Below are 19170 nucleotides of genomic sequence, written 5' to 3'. Positions count from 1 at the left end.
TGTGTCCTCAGAGTGCTTCTTCTCGGCGCAATCCTAAGCACCCGCCCGTGGCCTGTAGTTTTTCGTCTACGCTTGTGGCGAGATCCTATAGCGCCACGGGACTGGCAGCCGCCTCACTGCATGCCATGGTCATTCTGCTGGTCCACCTGACCCAGATGCTCATGGACCTGCACGAGGGCGGGACTGACCCAGGGCTCTTCACTGAGCTGCGCGCCGCCACTGACCTTGCTCTCTGAGCGACGAAAGTGGCCGTACGCTCCCTGGGTCAGGTGATGCTCACCAGTCTGTGGCTGAACCTGTCTGATGTGCTGGATGTCGCGCGGACCCGTCTGTCCGACATTCCCATATCCCAGGTCGGCCTCTTCGGCGGTGCGGTTGAGGGCTTGCCCAACAGCTCTCAGCCGCCCATGAGCAGAGTGAGGTTGATTCTGTCCCGACGGCCCCGCCGTCCGCTCAGATCCCTCGTCTGCCCACCGCCGAAGGCGCCCTCCCGCGGCTCCCACCCCGCCCGTTCACGGGCCGGCTCTGGGGGCCGCGGGCGGACGCCACAGCCCTCTCCAGCCCCGCCCCCCGCTACACGCCGGGTTAAGCGGCGCTCGTGAGACGGGCACCTCGGTGATGGAGCAGGCTGAGGTTGATTCTGTCCCGACGGCCCCGCCGTCCGCTCAGATCCCTCGGTCTGCCCACTGCCGAGGGCGCCCCCCCGCGGCTCCCACCCCGCCCGTTCACCCGGGTCGGCTCTGGAGGCCGCGGTCGGACGCCACAGTCCTCTCCAGCCCCGCACCCCGCTACACGCCGGGTTAAGCGGCGCTCTTGAGTTGGGCTCCTCAGAGATGGGACTCAGTTCTTTCCAGGAGTTGGTAGCAGGACCACTCCTTTCCCCGGGGAGGGCCGGGGAAGAATCCTTATTCTCCAAAGAGCTGATTCTCCCGTCTCTGAGCACAGAGTTCTCGGACGTCACAGAGCGCCGCCCACAAGCCGTGCTCTCCTCGTCCCCCTCTGTCCCAGAGGTGGTTGACATGGTGTGCCGTCCACGGACCGCTTCGCCCCTGTCCCCCTCTGTCGCCAGACCCCTGGCAGAGCAGGCCCCCGCGGGACGACCAGCCTGGTCCTCCCCTGGCCCCTCTGCCAGGGCGCGGTTGCTAACTGTGCCCCCACATCGGGCCGCTATGCCGTCCACGTCTGGGCCAGTTACTCCGCTTCGCTGCCCCTCCGGGGGGACGCCTGTGGTCGCATGATCCCGCTGGTTCAGTTCCTGGGAGCCTGGTTAGAGCTTCCCCGTCTGTCCCGCTGGGTCGCGCGGACCATCAGGCTCGGCTATGCGATTCAGTTCGCACGGTCTCCTCCCCACTTGGGGAGTCCGCTCCACTTTTGTCGGTGGCTATGCCCCCATCAGGAGAGCAGAGATTGCCACCCTGCTGGCGAAGGGCGCAATCGAGACTGTCCCTCCAGCCGAGATGAGGTCAGCCGGCTTCTCAGCCCCTACTTCATTGTCCCCAATAAAACCGGTGGGTTACGGCCAGTCCTGGACTTGCGCGTGCTGAACCGCTCCCTTCACAGGATGCCGTTCAAGATGCTCAAACGCGTTTTCGAATGCATACGGCCTAGGATTGGTTTGCAGCGATCGACCTGAAGGACGCCTACTTCATGTCTCTATTCTCCTTGACACAGACCGTTCCTTCGGTTTTCTTTCAGGGGCAGGCATCCAGTACGCGGTTTTCCCTTTCGGGCTAGCCCTGTCTCCTCGCATCTTCACGAAGGTCGTCGAGGCTGCCCTTGTTCCCCTTCGGGAACACGGGGTTCGCATCCTGAGTTATATCGACGACTGGCTGGTCATAGCTCACTCTCGAGTTCAGGTTGCGAACACAGGGACCTAGTGCTTCGGCACCTAGCTCGTCTGGGCCTTCGGGTCAACTGGGAGAAGAGCAAACTTTGCCCCGTGCAGAGGATCTCTTTTCTCGGTATGGATATCGACTCGGTCGCCATGTCCGCGCAGCTTACGAGCTAGCGCGCGCGCAGTCACTGCTGACTTGCCTGAGACAGTTCGAGGGCAAGAGTGCGGTTCCACTGAAACTTTTTCAGAGGCTCCTGGGCATATGGCTTCTGCAGCCGCGGCAACGCCGCTCGGATTGCTTCATATGAGACCGCTTCAGCTTTGGCTTCGCGACCGAGTCCCGAGGTGGGCATGGCAACACGGCACCCTCCGAGTAACAGTTACTCCGACCTGCCGTCAGACCTTCACCCCGTGGTCGAACCTCAGTTTTCTACGGGCCGGAGTGCCCCTGGAACGAGCTTCGCGGCATGTTGTTGTAACGACAGATGCCTCCTCCACGGGCTGGGGTGCCATGTGCAATGGACGTGCTGCCGCGGGCTCCTGGACAGGACCCCGTCGCCTCTGGCATGTCAATTGCCTCGAGTTGCTGGCCGTACGTCTTGCTTTGCGCCGCTTCCGGGCCGTGCTCAAGAACCAACACGTACTAGTCCGCTCAGACAATACCGCCACTGTAGCGTACATCAACCATCAAGGTGGTCTACGCTCCCGCCGTATGTCGCAACTCGCCCGCCACCTCCTCATATGGAGTCAGAAGCATCTGAGGTCGCTTCATGCCATTTACATCCCCGGAGCCCTGAACTGTGCAGCGCACGGCTTCAGCCCCTCCCGGGAGATTGGCGACTCCATCCCCAGTCGGTTCAGCTGATTTGGGACCAGTTCGGGGACGCACAGATAGATCTGTTTGCCTCTCACGACTCGACCCATTGCGCCCTGTACTATTCCCTGACCGAGGGCACGCTCGGCACGGATGCACTGGCGCACAGCTGGCCGCGGGGCCGCAAATATGCGTTTCCCCCAGTGAGCCTTCTTGCGCAGACCCTGCGCAAGGTCAGGGAGGACGAGGAGCAGGTCATTCTGGTCGCGCCATACTGGCCCGCCCGGACCTGGTTCTCCGAACTAGTACTCCTCGCGACAGCACCTCCCTGGCCGATTCCCCTGAGGAAGGACCTCCTTTCTCAGGGACGGGGCACCCTATGGCACCCTCGTCCCGATCTTTGGAACCTCCACGTGTGGCTCCTGGACGGGACGAAGCAGGTTTGAGTACCCTTCCACCTACGGTGGCGGCTACCATCACTTCCGCTAGAGCGTCGTCCACGAGACACGTCTACGCGTTGAAGTGGAACCTCTTCGTCAACTGGTGCTCTTCTCTTCAAGAGAAGACCCCCGGAGATGTTCGATTAGTGTCGTGCTTTCCTTCCTTCAAGATAGGCTGGAGCGAAGGCTGTCTCCCTCCACCCTGAAAGTCTATGTTGCCGCTATTGCCGCACACCATGACCCAGTCGAAGGTAAGTCTGTTGGAAGGCACGACCTGATCATCAGGTTCCTGAGAGGAGCGAGGAGACTGAATCCTCCTCGTCCTCCTCTCGTTCCCTCTTGGGACCTCTCAGTGGTTCTAACTGCCCTGCGGAGTGCTCCCTTTGAGCCTTTGCAATCAGTGGAGCTTAAGTTCCTGTCTATGAAGACAGCGCTCCTGGTTGCATTGGCCTCCATCAAGAGGGTGGGGGACTTGCATGCATTCTCCGTTGACGAAGCGTGCCTGGAATTTGGGCCGGCTTACTCTCACGTGATCCTGAGACCCCGGCCTGGATATGTGCCCAAGGTTCCTACCACTCCCTTCCGGGACCAGGTGGTGAACCTGCAAGCGCTGCCCCCGGAGGAGGCAGACCCAGCCTTGGCACTGCTCTGTCCAGTACGCGCCCTCCGCGCCTATGTAGACAGGACGCAGTGTTTCAGGACTTCAGACCAGCTCTTTGTCTGTTATGGTGGGAAGCTGAAGGGAAAGGCTCTCTCCAAGCAAAGGCTGTCTCACTGGATAGTGGACGCCATTGCCTTGGCATACCAGCAGCAAGGTCGACCGTGCCCCCTTGGTGTGACCGCCCACTCCACCCGGAGTGTGGCATCCTCTTGGGCTCTAGCGCATGGCGCCTCGCTAACAGACATCTGCAGAGCTGCAGGCTGGGCGACACCTAACACATTCGCCAGATTCTACAATCTCCGAGTGGAGCCAGTGTCCTCTCATGTACTCGCTTCAACCAGCTAGTACTGGACCCGCTCAGGTGTCTTCGCTTGCTCGCCATTCCACTCCACGGACTGGATACGTGCGATATTCTCCTCAGGTGAGCTTCCCCAAAAAGCCCTGAGTTCCTCCAGCACTCTTGACGTTGGCGCCAGTGTCTATTGCCTGTGCGTCGGCTAGGTGCCTCCCGTGTGCATGGTCCCTCCTCTGAGCGACCCCCACATGTGTATTTCCACTGTAAGCCTCTCTGAGCGTGTGTCTTTCCCTTGGCAAGCCACCTTGCCACCCCTGGGGTTGAAATATTCCACCTGCGGCTGGACACCCCAGTGTTCTCCATATGTCTCCTTCGGGTCATATGTGTATTCTCTAAGTCCCCCCCCTCTGGGTTGGCAGTAATTGCATATTTCCCCTAAACTTTGGGATATGCCCCCAGTGTACCTTGGTATTCCTGTGCTAAATAGGAGTCCTTCGTCCGTGCCAGTCTCACGACAGGGATCTCAGATTTACGCAGGGCACTGGAAGACAGCTGAGAAGGTGGCGTGATTAGACTGGTAACCCCATTCGTCGTCATCCGACGTAACTCGGAGTGACAACGAAAGGGAACGTCTCGGTTACGTATGTAACCCTCGTTCCCTGAGTAGGGAACGGAGACGTTACGTCTGCCTGCCACTTTCCGCTGTACCGCGGGGAACGCCTGAGCTCAGTCTTGGCTCCTCAGCGAAGAAACATATCTGCCTGTTGCCGGCGTCCTCCTTTTATACCCACGAGGTAAGGCGGAGATACGCTATGCAAATTCCGCAGACCCATGGCATTTCTTTGCCATTGGCTCGTTTTGTAATACTCGAAGTCGATAGGTGTTCTAAGCGAAACCCCATTCGTCGTCATCCGACGTAACGTCTCCGTTCCCTACTCAGGGAACGAGGGTTACATACGTAACCGAGACGTTTTCCCTCTCTGTCTCCTTGGTTACTCATTATGTTCATTTTTGGCACCGGTCTCTCATTAAGTTTCACTGTATATTTAAGCCCTGTGTTTCAGTTACTCCTGGTCTGTTCTCTGTTCTCGTTGACACTAAGGGGACGTTTACTTGACACCGTTTTCAACGGAAACATTTCTATGCATTTTGCCCGTTCATTTACACAACAATGGCATTTTGCGGGCCTGAAATCGCAAAAATGGGTTTCAAAATGCCAGTTTTTGGAAACAATACCATTATCGTGTCTGTGTAAACTACAAAACGTGAATTTGTGAAACCGGTGACTTCATGTGCATGAGTGTTACGTGTTCAGTCTATAGGCTTGTAGTGTTTCTTCACAAAGTGACATCGCCACCCACTGGCCTGGCAGCAGAATACAGTGCTTTTAATCGTTTACGCAGATCCATGTGAACGGAGATCGTTTTGACAACGTTGTCTGTACGCGAAAAACACAAAGGACAAACGTTTCCATTTTTAGTACATCGTTGTCATGTAAACGAGTGTGGTTTTTGTTACTTATGGTTGCTCTTGTGATCTCCTCTGTGTTTTGTTTAGTTTAATAACACGTTTCAGTCACTTTCCCACAATTTAATATCTCATGGCCACGCCATATTATCACATTCCTGCGAGTTAATGTCTCATGACCACGACAAAACTAAGTGAACCAAACATGTCCCGGTCACGGTGATTATGGAGGTGGGAGAACTAATAAAAATGAAAATCATTATAATGGATGTGTAGATTTTCTGTCATTTCAGCTGTACTTGATTTTCAAATAGAGGATGTTTGAAAAAATATGTATGACTGTCAGTTGAAAGTCGGTTCATTTAGCTTATAGTCTCAGGAAAATATCCAAGGATAAAGATGCCCCCTGAAGTCATAAACATATCATGTCATTTGAGGGTTAAATGAAATCAAATCAATAAATGAATATATTACTATATTTGTGCTAGTTTCTTTCAATGATTTTTCAGAAGAAACAAATGATTTCTGGAATGCACACAATGATACACCACTGAGTCTTTGATTAGGATGATAATGCCTAACAATGTTTATTACATGAAGAGCACTTACAGAAATGTGTGTGGTACAGTATTACGTGAGAAAATTAATCAATTCAAAGCGGCAGAGGGAATGACCACAACCTCTGCATTTTAATTATCCAAAGAATTCAAGTGTGAGTTTGTATTTTACCCATTAAGTCACTACAAAAATAGGATACTAAACATAATATTCAACATTCAATATCCAGCAAATGCTATCCATATATCATGGAAACATATTGCTTAGATTTATGCTTAGAATCCCCGTGAACACATTCTGACAGACCGTATTCTCCACAGCAGGGTTGTTTAGAAGCCAGTGTGACCAGATGCAGGAGAAAACAACAGAAGAGAGACAAACAAACTGCTAAGTCGTGGAAAAACAAAATGCCAAAACACATTGGGCTGTGTTTCTGCCACAGGGCTGTCTGTCACTGCCAGGCCAGAGAGCAAAGGCACTGCGTCCCGACTGCCAAGTGTTCCTGCATGACTATTTACATGACCCACCATGCACGAATTATAGCACCATCAGCCTGAATTACGTTAAAAGTAGTCTTGGGGTCTAACTGTAAGAACAGCTTCAGAAGGACCGAGCAGATTGAGGCTCTCAGGTCACTATGATACTTTAATAAAGCAATAAGCCATTAGACGCCATGTGTTACAGTGATTTTACCGCGGGTAATGGGAGTCCACAACCCTGATACAGTCCCCCTAATAGATCTGCAAAGTTTGAACCGAATGACTCTCGCGTGTGCATTCTTCCGCAGATGCATATGGAATCCTGTTGTAAAATACTTTGACAGTGATTCCTTGATATATACAGTGCCATTACTGAATATACAGTGCCAAAATTATGCACGACTAGTGAAGTCTGATTACAGAAATAATTGCAAGCTGATTCTTTATAGTGAAACACAAACATTCAGCGCAACCATAATCCGATTCCTAAACGAATTAGTCTTATGAAGGGGTTATTTGTAGTGAATTACATATATACAGTTTATAACTTTGTTGCATTGTCTCTTGAGACTTAAATCAAGTCTGATTGCTCATTTGACAGATTGCAGTTAAAGATCCACATTTTGAGTTTTCTCAGGAGGATTTCATAAAAACAAACTAATGAATGAAATAGACTACTAGTCAAAAGTTTTGGATCTGTAAGATGTTTTATGTTTTTAAAAGAAGTCTCTTCTGCTCACCAAGGCTGCATTTATTTGATTAAAAATACAAAATAATTAATATTATTAAAAATGTTTGTAAACATTACGACAATTTAGAATAACTGTTCTCTATTTTAATATATTTTAAAATGTAATTTATTCCTGTGATCACAGCTGAATTTTCTGCATCATTACTCCAGTCTTCAGTGTCACATGATCCTTCAGAAATCAATCTAATTTGCGGATTTGATGCTAAAAAAGACATTTATTATTATTATTATCAATGAACTTTTGAACGGTATTATTTAATGTCACAAAAGATTTCTATTTCAGATAAATGCTGTTCTTTTGAACTTTCTATATTCTTCAAAGAATCCTGAAATGAAAATATTCACATGGAAAACAGCTGTTTTAAATTGTAATAATATTCACAATATTACTGTTTTGTTGTTGTTGTATTTTTAATCAAATAAATGCAGCCTTGGTGAGCAGAAGAGACTTACAGATCCAAAACTTTTGACTGGTAGTGTATGTTACCAAATATTTGTGACCCTGGATGACAAAATCTTATTGTCTTATTGGTCATTTTTTTGAAATGGAGATGTATACATCACATGAAAGCTGAATAAATAAGCTTTCCATTGATGTATGGTTTGTTAGGACAGGACAATATTTGGCCAAGATACAACTATTTGAACATCTGGAATCTGAGGGTGCAGAAAAATCGAAACATTGAGAAAATCGCCTCTAAAGTTGTCCATTTATGTTCGCGATTGTGCTGTATTCACTCACAAAAATAAATGTTTTATATACGGTAGGAAATTTACAAAATATCTTCATGGAATATGATCTTTACTTAATATCCTAATGATTTTTGGCATAAAAGAAAAATGTATAATTTTGACCCATACAATGTATTGTTGGCTATTCTCACAAATATACCCGTGCTACTTAAGACTGGTTTTGTGATCCAGGGTCACATTTGTTATATTTAGCATTGTTATATAATATATGGGTAGGGCCAATGATTTAATTGAAATAAAGATGCCTCTAAAAAGACTGGAAAGTCTTTAAAAAGTCTTTGTAAACACACCTTTGACAAGAACTCTTAAAATGATAATTAATTTTTTTTCCCAAATATTCCTTGAAGTGTAAAGTCCCAGATGCAAATCGTACTGTGGTAGGCACTGCTCATTGAATATTAATAATGTTAAATGACTGGAACTTTGTGCTTTTGTTGTCATTTTTGGATCTTAAGAATCCCTGGTTTTCGTTTGTGATTAATGCATTTTTTTGTATTTTAAGACAGTAGCAGTTTCTTAGTTTCTGTTTATTAAAGTAACTTTTGATAGACCAGCTCTTTGAAATTCTCTATATGCAAACAAACATGGACAAACACTGATCAAACCAATAAAAGAAGCTGTCCTTCTGGCATCTAACAGATTTTTCTTGAGTGCGGTTGATTTTCACAGCAATCTTTTGTCTTCCCACGAGATACAAACAGATACAAGATGAAAGAAAGACACACTTTTACGTCTGCAATATGACTGCTTTGATAATAAGGGACAGAAGCTACAAGATATTCCTGGATCATTCTAAGCCAGTTCATCAATGGTATATATTTGCATTTATTTCCAACGAGCCTCCAAAGAGTTTTAAGGAGAACTGCACTCTGTAGTTTTTGCGATAAAAACAACATGGAAAGACATTCACTAATGAGAGCATCAGGATGAGATTTCACCATAACTATATTATTGTTCGTTTGAAGGATTAGAATAAAACCAGGACCTACTGTATATCCTGTAAATTTACACATTTAAAAATAAAGGTTCTAGAAAGGTTTTTTTTTTTTTTTTACAGTGATGCCATAGAAGAACCATTTTGGGTTCCCAAAGAACCTTTCAGTGAACAGTTCTTAAAAAGAACCATTTTAATAATCTGAAGAACCCTTTATCCGCTTTAAAGAACTTTTTGTGCATTTGGAAAGATTCCATGGATGTTCTTCGTGGAACCAAGAAAGGAGCTTTATTTTTTAAGAGTGAACAAAATTACAATCATGACAAATGCATGTTCTGTGGACAAAAATGACTATATCCAGCTCCATTCGCTCACACATTAATCTCCTTTTTGCTTTAAGTGGAGATCTTAACCTAATGTTCAAATCTAGAATCCCACACAAACTAATCTCCCATGTGATCCTGGAGTTGAGAGAGGAAAAGAGGTTGGTCTTCTCAGAGAGCAGTAAATGTGGAATAATAAAGGCCTCTGCAGACTCTCTATTCTAGGACACTTATCATCTTTCCCTTATAACATATTTTTTAAATAAGAAAAGTAGATCACAAAAAATTAGGGCATACCACATTCATAGTATTGGCAGGTTGATGGAAACGTCTGTCATCGCACTCATGTAAATGCACACTTACGGTTAATCATGTTCTGAAGACCCATTTCAGTTCAGAAATGGGTTTGAAAATATTTAGCTTTATTCAATGTAACATCAAAGTAGTCACATATTTAAGCTTATTTTCTTGGTCGTATCATTACAGATACTAAAATTGGCCTCGTATCAAATAATACCGTTTCAAATTGACTCTGCACAGCTTAATAAAGTGCCTATTACCTGTCTTTGCCGGTCTCTCTCTTGAATATCTCATCAAACTGGAGCATTTTCTGCCAGGAGATGATGTAGACCTTGAGTTTGGGCAGCACTTGGTTCATAAGCCGCAGGTTGTTATAAACCAGCCCTTTCCCGTCACGTCGCATGTAACTGCTGGGTCCCCAGAAGATGAAGACCGTGTCCTGACTGGAGTTGAGGAGTTCATGGCGGCTGCGCAGGACTCTCTGCATGCTGGAATGAGCGATGACCCTCAGGCTCGTGCGGTGACCCACGTCCGCCCCGTAGCCACGGGCCGTAGGCGCATCATTCATTCGGATGACGCACTCCGCCTGATCGATCTCTTTTCCACGACCCCCACCGGTTAGATGACCCGAGCTGGTGACCAGCGCGCAGCTCCTGCAGTGCATTTTCAGAGGCTGTAGGGAAGAGAGAGCGAAAAGATTAGTTTATGCAAGCATAGAATCGTACTCAATATTTCATACCGAGTCTATATTACATGCAGTGGTCATTTAAATAATGTATTCGTAGCTAAGCAAATGGGATCACCAGTGTAGCAGTTCAAGATCAACCTCAATGCCTTATTGGAGTTTCTTCAACTATACATTCATGGATCAGGGGGTTGAGTTTTATTGAGACAAAGAGATTCACTTTTTTTCACGTTTTGTTATATGAAGGTCAAATTAGAACTGTCAAAACCTTTTTACCATGCCCTCATCAATTATTATTATTATTTTTTATCTCAATTACCCAGACTTTTAATCTGAAGGCAAAACAATATAGATAAAAGCACTGATTTGTTTCACTTGATTCCTGCTCTAGCTGCATTATAACATTAGTATGTTTGCGTGTGTCTTGACACTGTTAACCTCTATCAGAGGAGATCCAGAGAGAGCGCGTTTGAATTTGCTGTAGTATTAATACGAATGTATTACATAATTTAACAGTGAGAATGACGTCAACATTCGTATAGTATCTGTGTGTGTCTCGACACTTAAAAATAAAGCCACAATAAGCTCATAGAGCGAACTTGCCAATCATCTTGATGGATGACGCAGAGGAAACTCTGACCAATAAGAGGACAGTAATTAGCATGTGACTTGCATAAACACATTGTGGTATGCTTTGAAAGGTTTCCTTGTGAAAGCAAACCGAACCAAGTAGAAAATGCAACATTGTAACACATGAAGACCCTGTTTCGGAACAAAACAGGTGTGAAAACGCTCTAAGGTCATTAAATGATAACTCTGACTATATTAACATGCAATATATTCATAGACAGTTTAAGAAGTGGACAGAGCCATCTCATTGGAACTCAGTTGACACAGTTGAAGCCCATTTTTAGCGATTTTTTAGCACTTCCGTTCCTGACGCGCAGACTCAACCCGACTCAAACTAAGCTTGATGACGTGAGCAACCTGTCTGACAGACGTAAATCTTCTAGTAGCTGTGCGTGAAAATTGCCAACGTTAATCACTTCATATGTATTCACTTGCCACATACCGAATTATTTCCAATTCCCCAAAAACATTGTTGAAATATTTTGTCCCGTTGCTTTTATGGACTCATTATCTATGGGCTTCTCCCTTGAGGGGACGTCCCCCTGATTGCCTGCGAGCTTCTCCTCCTGTCTATACGGTAATGTCTCTATTGTACGACATAAAGTCGCGTGGTTATGACGCAGTCGTTAGCCTGTTTTTAACAAAAACGGCTTCTAAGGGGCCATAATGTAAGATACAAAGTAATGGAGCCTTTTATACATTGTCGTGTTTATTTAGAAATATATAATGGACAAATGAAGTCTTTGGACGCCTCAGATGTAAAGTTATTCGCTGTCAAAGTGACGCCAAAATGAATGGGAGTCAATGGAATGCTAACAGCAGGTGAAGTTCTGATACAATGGCGGCTCCCGCGAGGCTTCAACTTCCGGCTGATGGATTACCCCCTTGAATATATTTCACAAAAAAAAGACTAAATGTTGTTAAAAAAATAAAAACTTTACCAAAATCTCTCTTTACTTTTGTTGATAAGATGTAACAAGACGTGGTCACATAGACCCCGTTCAGACTGCAGGCAAAAGTGTCCCAAATCCGATTTTTTGGGGGTCAAGTGTCCAGGTCAGACTTCTTCAGAAGTAGTGTGAACACTCAAATCTTGCCCAGATCTGATTTTTTCAAATCAGATTTAGACCACTTCCATGTGTGGTCCTGAATCAGACCCAGGTCTGTTTTTTTTTTCAATGCGGCCGCAGTGTGAACAACCAAGGCGGATTTGATGCGACTTTTACGTCAATCTACATCGACATTTGTCACAAATTATGTGCCGGAGAGTTAGCCCTAGACACAGACAGTAAAATTAAAAACTTGACTAGGCCTACAAAATGGAGAACAGTGATGGAACAAGTCAATGGAGGGAGAGTGAGGTGTCAGAAAATAGACAATTTTGCTCTCTTTCTCTTCATTCTTCTCCTCAGCACCTGCTCATTAATGTTACGGCTGCCATTACACAAACATTTTGAAATAAAAACGAAAATGCTTACTTCCTCCATAAACTCCCCAACTTTAGTGCGACAGCGTGCTGCGTCTGATGTCATTGTTATTGTTCTTTTGCACAAGGGGGTCAGTTTGAAATCGCAAACAGTTGACATTGGAATCTGATATAGGCCACATTTTAAAAGGTATTGTGAACAGCCAAACAAAAAATCGGATCTGAGCAAAAAATCGGAATTGAGCATTAAGACAGTGAACGGGTCTTTGTCACTGTGATATACAAGCCTCTACTACAAGCTTTCATGAGTGAAAGAATCCAAAAGTAATGTTTGAAACAACATGACGGGGAGTAAATGATGATGACTGAAGTTTTATTTTTGGGTGAACTGCTGTTTGGTGATAGAAGACAGATTAACTTGAGTGAGAGTGTATAAACTGTGTTAAACTTTTCAGAGGATTTATTTTAGCGAGAAGTTAATTTCCACAAGGCTCAAAAGTGTCCATTGATGAAGAAACATCCGTATATGACTGAACAACAGTTTTATTTAGTCTCCAGACCTTGATTTGGTACTCTCTGTTATGGGTGAGGTAAAATGCACCGAGAATCAAAGGATTCTCTTCAACTTAGAAAATGTCCCAGATTCAAAGATATATTGTTGACATATTGCACTGCAGTTTTTCTTAACGATGTGTTTATTCACAAAATCTTATTGTTCAGATATAATTGAAGCGGTTGGTAATTCAGACCTCCTCCAGACCTTGATTAGTTTTAAAAACCATCCAGCTTCTCCTGCACATCTCCACTTTCATTCCACATACGTTTACACTGTGTGTCTGTCCATCCTCTAGAGCTTTCCATGAATTATTCCCAGCCAACATAAAAGCACCATTGGTATTCTTAAAGTGATAAGGGCACAGTCCCTACACCCCCATCCTTGGGGGATAAAGGGTTTCAGGAATAAACGCCCGTCTCCGCTTCTCGAGGAAGTGTCGCATTTATAGTGAATTTCCTCTTCCCCATCCTCTGTCACGCTCTTTAAATCAATAAAATGCAAAGAGCGCAGCCAGCGTTGTGTAATTTGTCCTGGATGAAGGCATCTGCTGTGAGAGAAATAATAATAACAAATGGCGCCATGTATTCTGCAGGCAATGCTGCAACATTTGCATGTGTCTTCTCTTGGCATTCGTTACTCGTAATGAAACTCAGCCGCAGGTCAAAGAAGACACAGGTGCTGCTCCACTGACATAATGTTTAATGAGTTCAATCCTTGTGGGCCGCATGAGATTCCTGTGTCGCCCAAAACCCTTCATTTAACTGCTGAAAAACGTCCTGGTAATGTCGATACTTGCACGGGAGACTCAAGGTCTGTTCCATCCAGATGTGGCATTAGTGAGGGTTAAACGAAGCAGTCATTGTCCGACAAATCTTAACATATGGGCATTTAAAGCTGCCCTGGGAAAACAACAACAAGAAAAAATTGATTTGTGGGCATATCCACTCAAATCTATCTGTTTTTGTATTCTAAACAGCACAAAAGCATATTGAATATAACCCTGATCCAAACCACATGTATGCATGGGTAACACTTTACAATAAAATGTATTAACTACTGTAACATGAACTAACCAAGAGCAATACATTTGTTACAGTATTTATTAATCTTTGTTAATGTTAGTTAATATAAATCCAGCTGTTCATTGTTTGTCATGTTAGTTCAGAGTGCATTAACTAATGTTAACAAATACAACCTTTGATTTTAATAATGTATTAGTAAATGTTGAAATTAATTTTAACTAAGATTTATAAATACTGAAGAAGTATTGTTCATTCTTAGTTCATGCTAACTAAGGTAGTTAATGATGTTAACTAATGCACCTTATTGTAAAGTGTTACATATACATGGTTTGCCATCTGTTTAAAACCTTCTTCTTCTTTTTTTTTTTTTTGGAAAATCAAAAATGGTCCGCCCGAAATTTGTTCATAAAACATAATTGTGTGTTCTTGAAAATGGACGTTTTTGAAAATGATGGTGCATGTTTAGTCATGTGGCTATAGCGGCATGTTCCTGATATTTGCTATTCGCTTTTACAGTGTTGCTAAAGATAAATGTTACAAACGTTATATTACATTTCTGCAAAGATATCAGAAGATGTATACTCCAAATTGCTGTCCTGTGGAAAAACATGAAGGCAAATGCAAAGGCAAATGGCGATTGAGTGCGACCTGAACGCACTAGTAAGTAGTGGGGATGTGTTGCTAATAGTAGAAAATGATAGTGCCAGAAGAATAGCATGAAAACTTTATCATGTCCGGTCTCTCTGTACAATCTCTGTGAACCTTCATCAGTGTGGACAGAAAGGGTTTGCTTTTTTCAAATGTATCCAGATTAAGGTATAGATGTAACCTAAACAGTCTCAGATTTTCACATTATTTGGGATGTAATTTGGAGCTTGTCCAAATTTCCTTTAAATGACTTGTACACATTCACCATGTAGTGAATAGTGAACGAGTGACTGAGTCAGCAGTTTTAAACAGATGAATGCATAATATGTCATCCATATTGACTCATGCGGGTCATGATTTTCCATCTTCTCTTTCCACAATGACAGCTATTCGTAGTTTTATGAGAAAGTTTCTTGGCATGCTGCTGACGCTTACATCATTACTGTAGTAACCACTGTAAATACAACACATATTGATTACAATGTCCGAACTAACGGATCAGATTTCATCACTTGCAAAATGACAAAGTGTAGAGAGGCAATCCTAAAGATCGATTAAAAACGCAAATTGGATTTGTGTGCAGTTTGAACGAAATGACTACGTGTCCGGAGTGTTTTCTGCAGTGCTCCAGCTTTTACTTCACACTGTGAATTGCATATTGCCGAGAGAGTAAGACTCTGTCCATCAAGCTTGAGGAAATGTCACTGGAAAATGGCACCATCAGATTGATAGACATCTGAGAAGCAGATGACAAGAGTAATCTTACAAAATGACACATAAATGCTACCCTGGCATGACGACTTGAGAATTGAAGCATTTTGTGTAATTCTATGAAAGTTCAGCTAAGATTATGAGTGCTAAGGTGATATACTGTGATACAATTTTACAAGAATACAAAATAAATAAATTTAGCATTTGTTATTTGCTTGAATATTAGCATTAGCTATTTGCAGCATTAATACAAATTCAAAAATCATGTCAAATGCAGCTGCAATCTACAAGAGTAGACATTTTTGCAATGTCGTTGCATCTCTAGAAGTGCTGGGGGCAAAATGTGCTCTTGCAAAAAAGTTAATGCTGTCTTGTATGCGGAGAATGCATGAGAGAAATGCTTACTATATATTTCACTGTTATCTAAGCACATGGCAATCAGAAATGTTTGTGAATTATGGTTTATGTAATTATTCAATTATTTAAACTCCCCCTGAAGTTAATAATGATATCCCTTTAAACTCATCTTTAATCACCCTAATGACACATTTAAACGTTTTTTTCCTTCATGCCTTAAAATAGCTTGAATGTAACTCTACACCCTTGCTTCATTCAGTATATGAGGAACCATTCATATGCATATTAGCCCCGTCTCCACTCACTCACAACAGCTCAGAGATCCACTTGTTGACGATCACACATTGACCTGATTGGATACAAAGTAGTTTGTGACGTCAGAAACACCAGCGATTTTAAACCTAGTTTTTGTGACTGTCTTCTGTTCACTGCAGTTTAAAAGACTCAGCAATGGTGTTGACATGAATTTGCACATGGTGTGTCTTAAAGCATAATTATGAAAAAACACCACATAGACATATAAACAACATTAAAAGCTTGATTTTCTCCACAGGGGGACTTTAGGAGCTTTGTGCTTGTGGTCCGTAGATGTACACAAAACAGAGGAGTCGTTTGATAACTTTGTGATGAACTGGTTTAATGTGTGATGTCTCGTAGCATCCGAAGACCCCACCATGTCCATTTGCAGACATCCGACTCCCATACGTGTATGAATATGTGCAACACACACATATACTACATCTTTCTTTGGGTTGGAGGGCATTTCCCGAACCCGTGGCCAGTTTGTCAAACCCACAGGTTGTCTCCATGCGTACCGTCTGCCCAGGCTCCAGAGGCGAAAGGCATCTGGCAGATTAGGCATGGCTTATCTTTCTTTTTTGTCTGAGTGTGAACAAAGCAGCCTGAACATTAGTCTCAACTCTCGGTGTGAGCTGGTATGGCAGCATGGGGATCAGAGACCTGGTGCGTCTGGAAAGTAAACGTTGCACAGGTTGAGCAAGGCTTCATGAATGTCAAAACCATCACGTGCACACTTTTCTAGGAGATGCTTTGCAGACATGACACCACACTCCACCAGACCATTGGCTAAAAAGTTTAATGTGCTATTGGTTTTGAAAATAATGAACCCTCTAAACTACACCCTACCCTGAACCTAACAAATAGTGTCAACAAAAGCAAATGTAAATGAAAAAGGCATTTGCTTAAAGTCCCCCTGTGGTGAAAATCCAGCTTTTAATGTTGTTTCTATGTCTATGTGGTGTTTTTAATGTGCTTTAAGACAAACCATGTGCAAATTCATATCAACACCATTGCTGAATATGTTCTCTTTAAAACTGCAGTGAACCAAAGATTTGCATATTCATAGGTACGCACATACTTAATGAGGCAAGGGTGTAGAGTTACATTCAAGCTATTGAGGCATGACGAATTTTTTTCATGGAAAAAACATTTAAATATGTCATTTTGGTGTTCAAAGATGAGTTTTAAGGGATACAATTATTGACTACAGGGGGACTTTAAGCAACCATGCCATTTTAGATTTCTTTAAAAAGAGATTGATCTCTTTTATTGTGACTTGCGTTTCACAGGATTTGTATCCAAATGTTCCAAAGCATATGGAGCTGATTATGTGATGCAAATGTCAAAATGTATTAAGTTTGCACTATGATGAATGTGCAATGATGACTTCTTCACAATAATGAAGTGACATTTCACTCAGAGTTACCGCAGGCAGAAAACAAAAGAATAGAAAGTATCAAGAAGCTGGCAGCGATCAAAATATTGATTTTGAAGATGTTGAAAAATATAGTTTTGAGAATATGTTTGAGATGGCGAGGATGAGCCAGATGCTGAATGTATTGGGAAATGAGCTCTGATGAAGTCAGTGATGATGGTATAAAACATCTGCTCAAACTGAACCCTTCCAAGCTCCAAAAGGTAACAAAATATGCTTTATTTATTCTTCTGTAATTGTAATTCTAATATCAGGAGAGTTTTACATTATTGCGACAGGTTGATATCCATCCGTGTAAGATATATAGATTATCATTATGTAAAGATGATTGGCGAAACATTCATGCATTTAAGGGTTAATCAATGTCTGAGCACTGCCAACAAGAGAACAATGGAGACCAGATTTTCCATTGAGAATGAGTTTACCCGAATGTGAGTTTGATGAATAGTGCACGATAAGTAAAGAAATATTAAGTAAGTAAGTTGGGTCAATTTTGATGTCATGTTTATTTGAACACCCCAACAATATATCTAATATAATCTGCTCAAGGCTTCTGTTTGGCAAGCTTTCTTTGTTCAGGCAGTTTTCTTAATTGAGATTCCATGATGTTTAGTCAGTGCTTCATAGAACCCAAGGAAGAGAATTAAAAATGAAGGCGAAAAGACACAGGGAGGGAGGCAAGGAGGGAGTAATTAGTCTCAGTGTACATGCTGCAGGCAAATCTCGAATTAAAAAAAATAGATATCTCTTTCAAATCAGGCCAGTGAGAGGAAATAAAACTGCATTTGCATTGTGGGAGGAAGTGGCTCTGGGGCATCATCGATTAAAGGCCCTGCCGAGATCGCTGACTCTATGCAAATCGCTCTGCTGACCCGAACGGCCCACGGAGCACATGATATACGGAGCTAACAAAGAAGACGTGATGGGGCGCACCGGCCGTAACGAAACGAGCGGCAATTAGCCAAATCCCATTGGTGTCCCATCATCACCCTGCTGAAGGTCCAAGCTGCATGTTCCTACATGCTCTTAATTAGACAAGAGCTTTTCTTTTTTTCCCACAATGCCACTAAAAAAAGAAGTTTATCCCAATTATTTGGAGCTTCCAATAACAGCACAGAGGCCAGAGGATGGGGAAGGGAGGAGGACAGAGGAGTTTTATTATGTTTAAAACAGAACCAAGTTGCTGTAGATGAGTGTGCACGTTTCTTTCCCGAAAATGAAATGTACCGAAACGTCTAGTGATGTTCTTGTCTGCGATGGTTCGAGAGAAGTGTGAAGGAAACAAGTCAAGTCATCACCACACAGATTCGTAATGGAACTGCACAGAACATTAATCTCTAAATGACTATTCTGGCTGTGAGACTTTCTGACAAAGTTGTTTTTGTCCTAGAAAAACAGAATATTATTATTGTCTACTGAATGTTGCTATTGTCAGCGGGGATTATTCTTAAATCTCCACTGGTCTGTGTTTTTTGCCAACCCTGACGCATTGGTAAAACCTGCCTGCGGTGACATTTGTGTAAAATGATATTACGTGGCTATTTGCAAGTTTCGCGATACTTTCAAAGTGAAATATTCATTGAGCGGCACTTGCACATACAAGTCTACTAACTCTCATTAGAGAGTCAGTAGAGTATTAGACTTGTTGGGTTAGGGTTAGAAGAAGTTGACATGTACTTGCAAAGTCAGTAGAATATCTTTTGGGGGAGCATCACAATAATGAGTTAGCAGATATTAGGCAGACAGTCTACTAATACTCTAATGAGAGTTAGTTGACAAGTAGTTGCAAAG

General features: G+C 43.6%; 1 protein-coding gene across 2 annotated transcripts in view; it reads right to left on the bottom strand.

The window, feature by feature from the left end:
• st6galnac5a (ST6 (alpha-N-acetyl-neuraminyl-2,3-beta-galactosyl-1,3)-N-acetylgalactosaminide alpha-2,6-sialyltransferase 5a) overlaps positions 1-19170 on the bottom strand; it is a 55170-nt gene that overhangs the window by 7145 nt on the left and 28855 nt on the right. For both annotated transcript variants that reach the window (XR_013194436.1, XM_077200823.1), the window contains exon 3: positions 9870-10282. Coding sequence is in view for 1 of the 2 variants with exons in the window: in XM_077200823.1 (XP_077056938.1) it covers positions 9870-10282 (413 nt within the window). In the remaining variant the exon portion in view is untranslated. The remainder of the gene's footprint in view (positions 1-9869; positions 10283-19170) is intronic.

This window comes from Siphateles boraxobius, unplaced genomic scaffold (genome assembly GCF_051911475.1).
Source record: "Siphateles boraxobius isolate OS27281-9 unplaced genomic scaffold, OSU_SipBor_1 1, whole genome shotgun sequence".
NCBI classification, from domain to species: domain Eukaryota; kingdom Metazoa; phylum Chordata; class Actinopteri; order Cypriniformes; family Leuciscidae; genus Siphateles; species Siphateles boraxobius.
The sequence above is the reverse complement of the archived record's forward strand: the minus strand, read 5'-3'. Positions and strand labels throughout refer to the sequence as shown.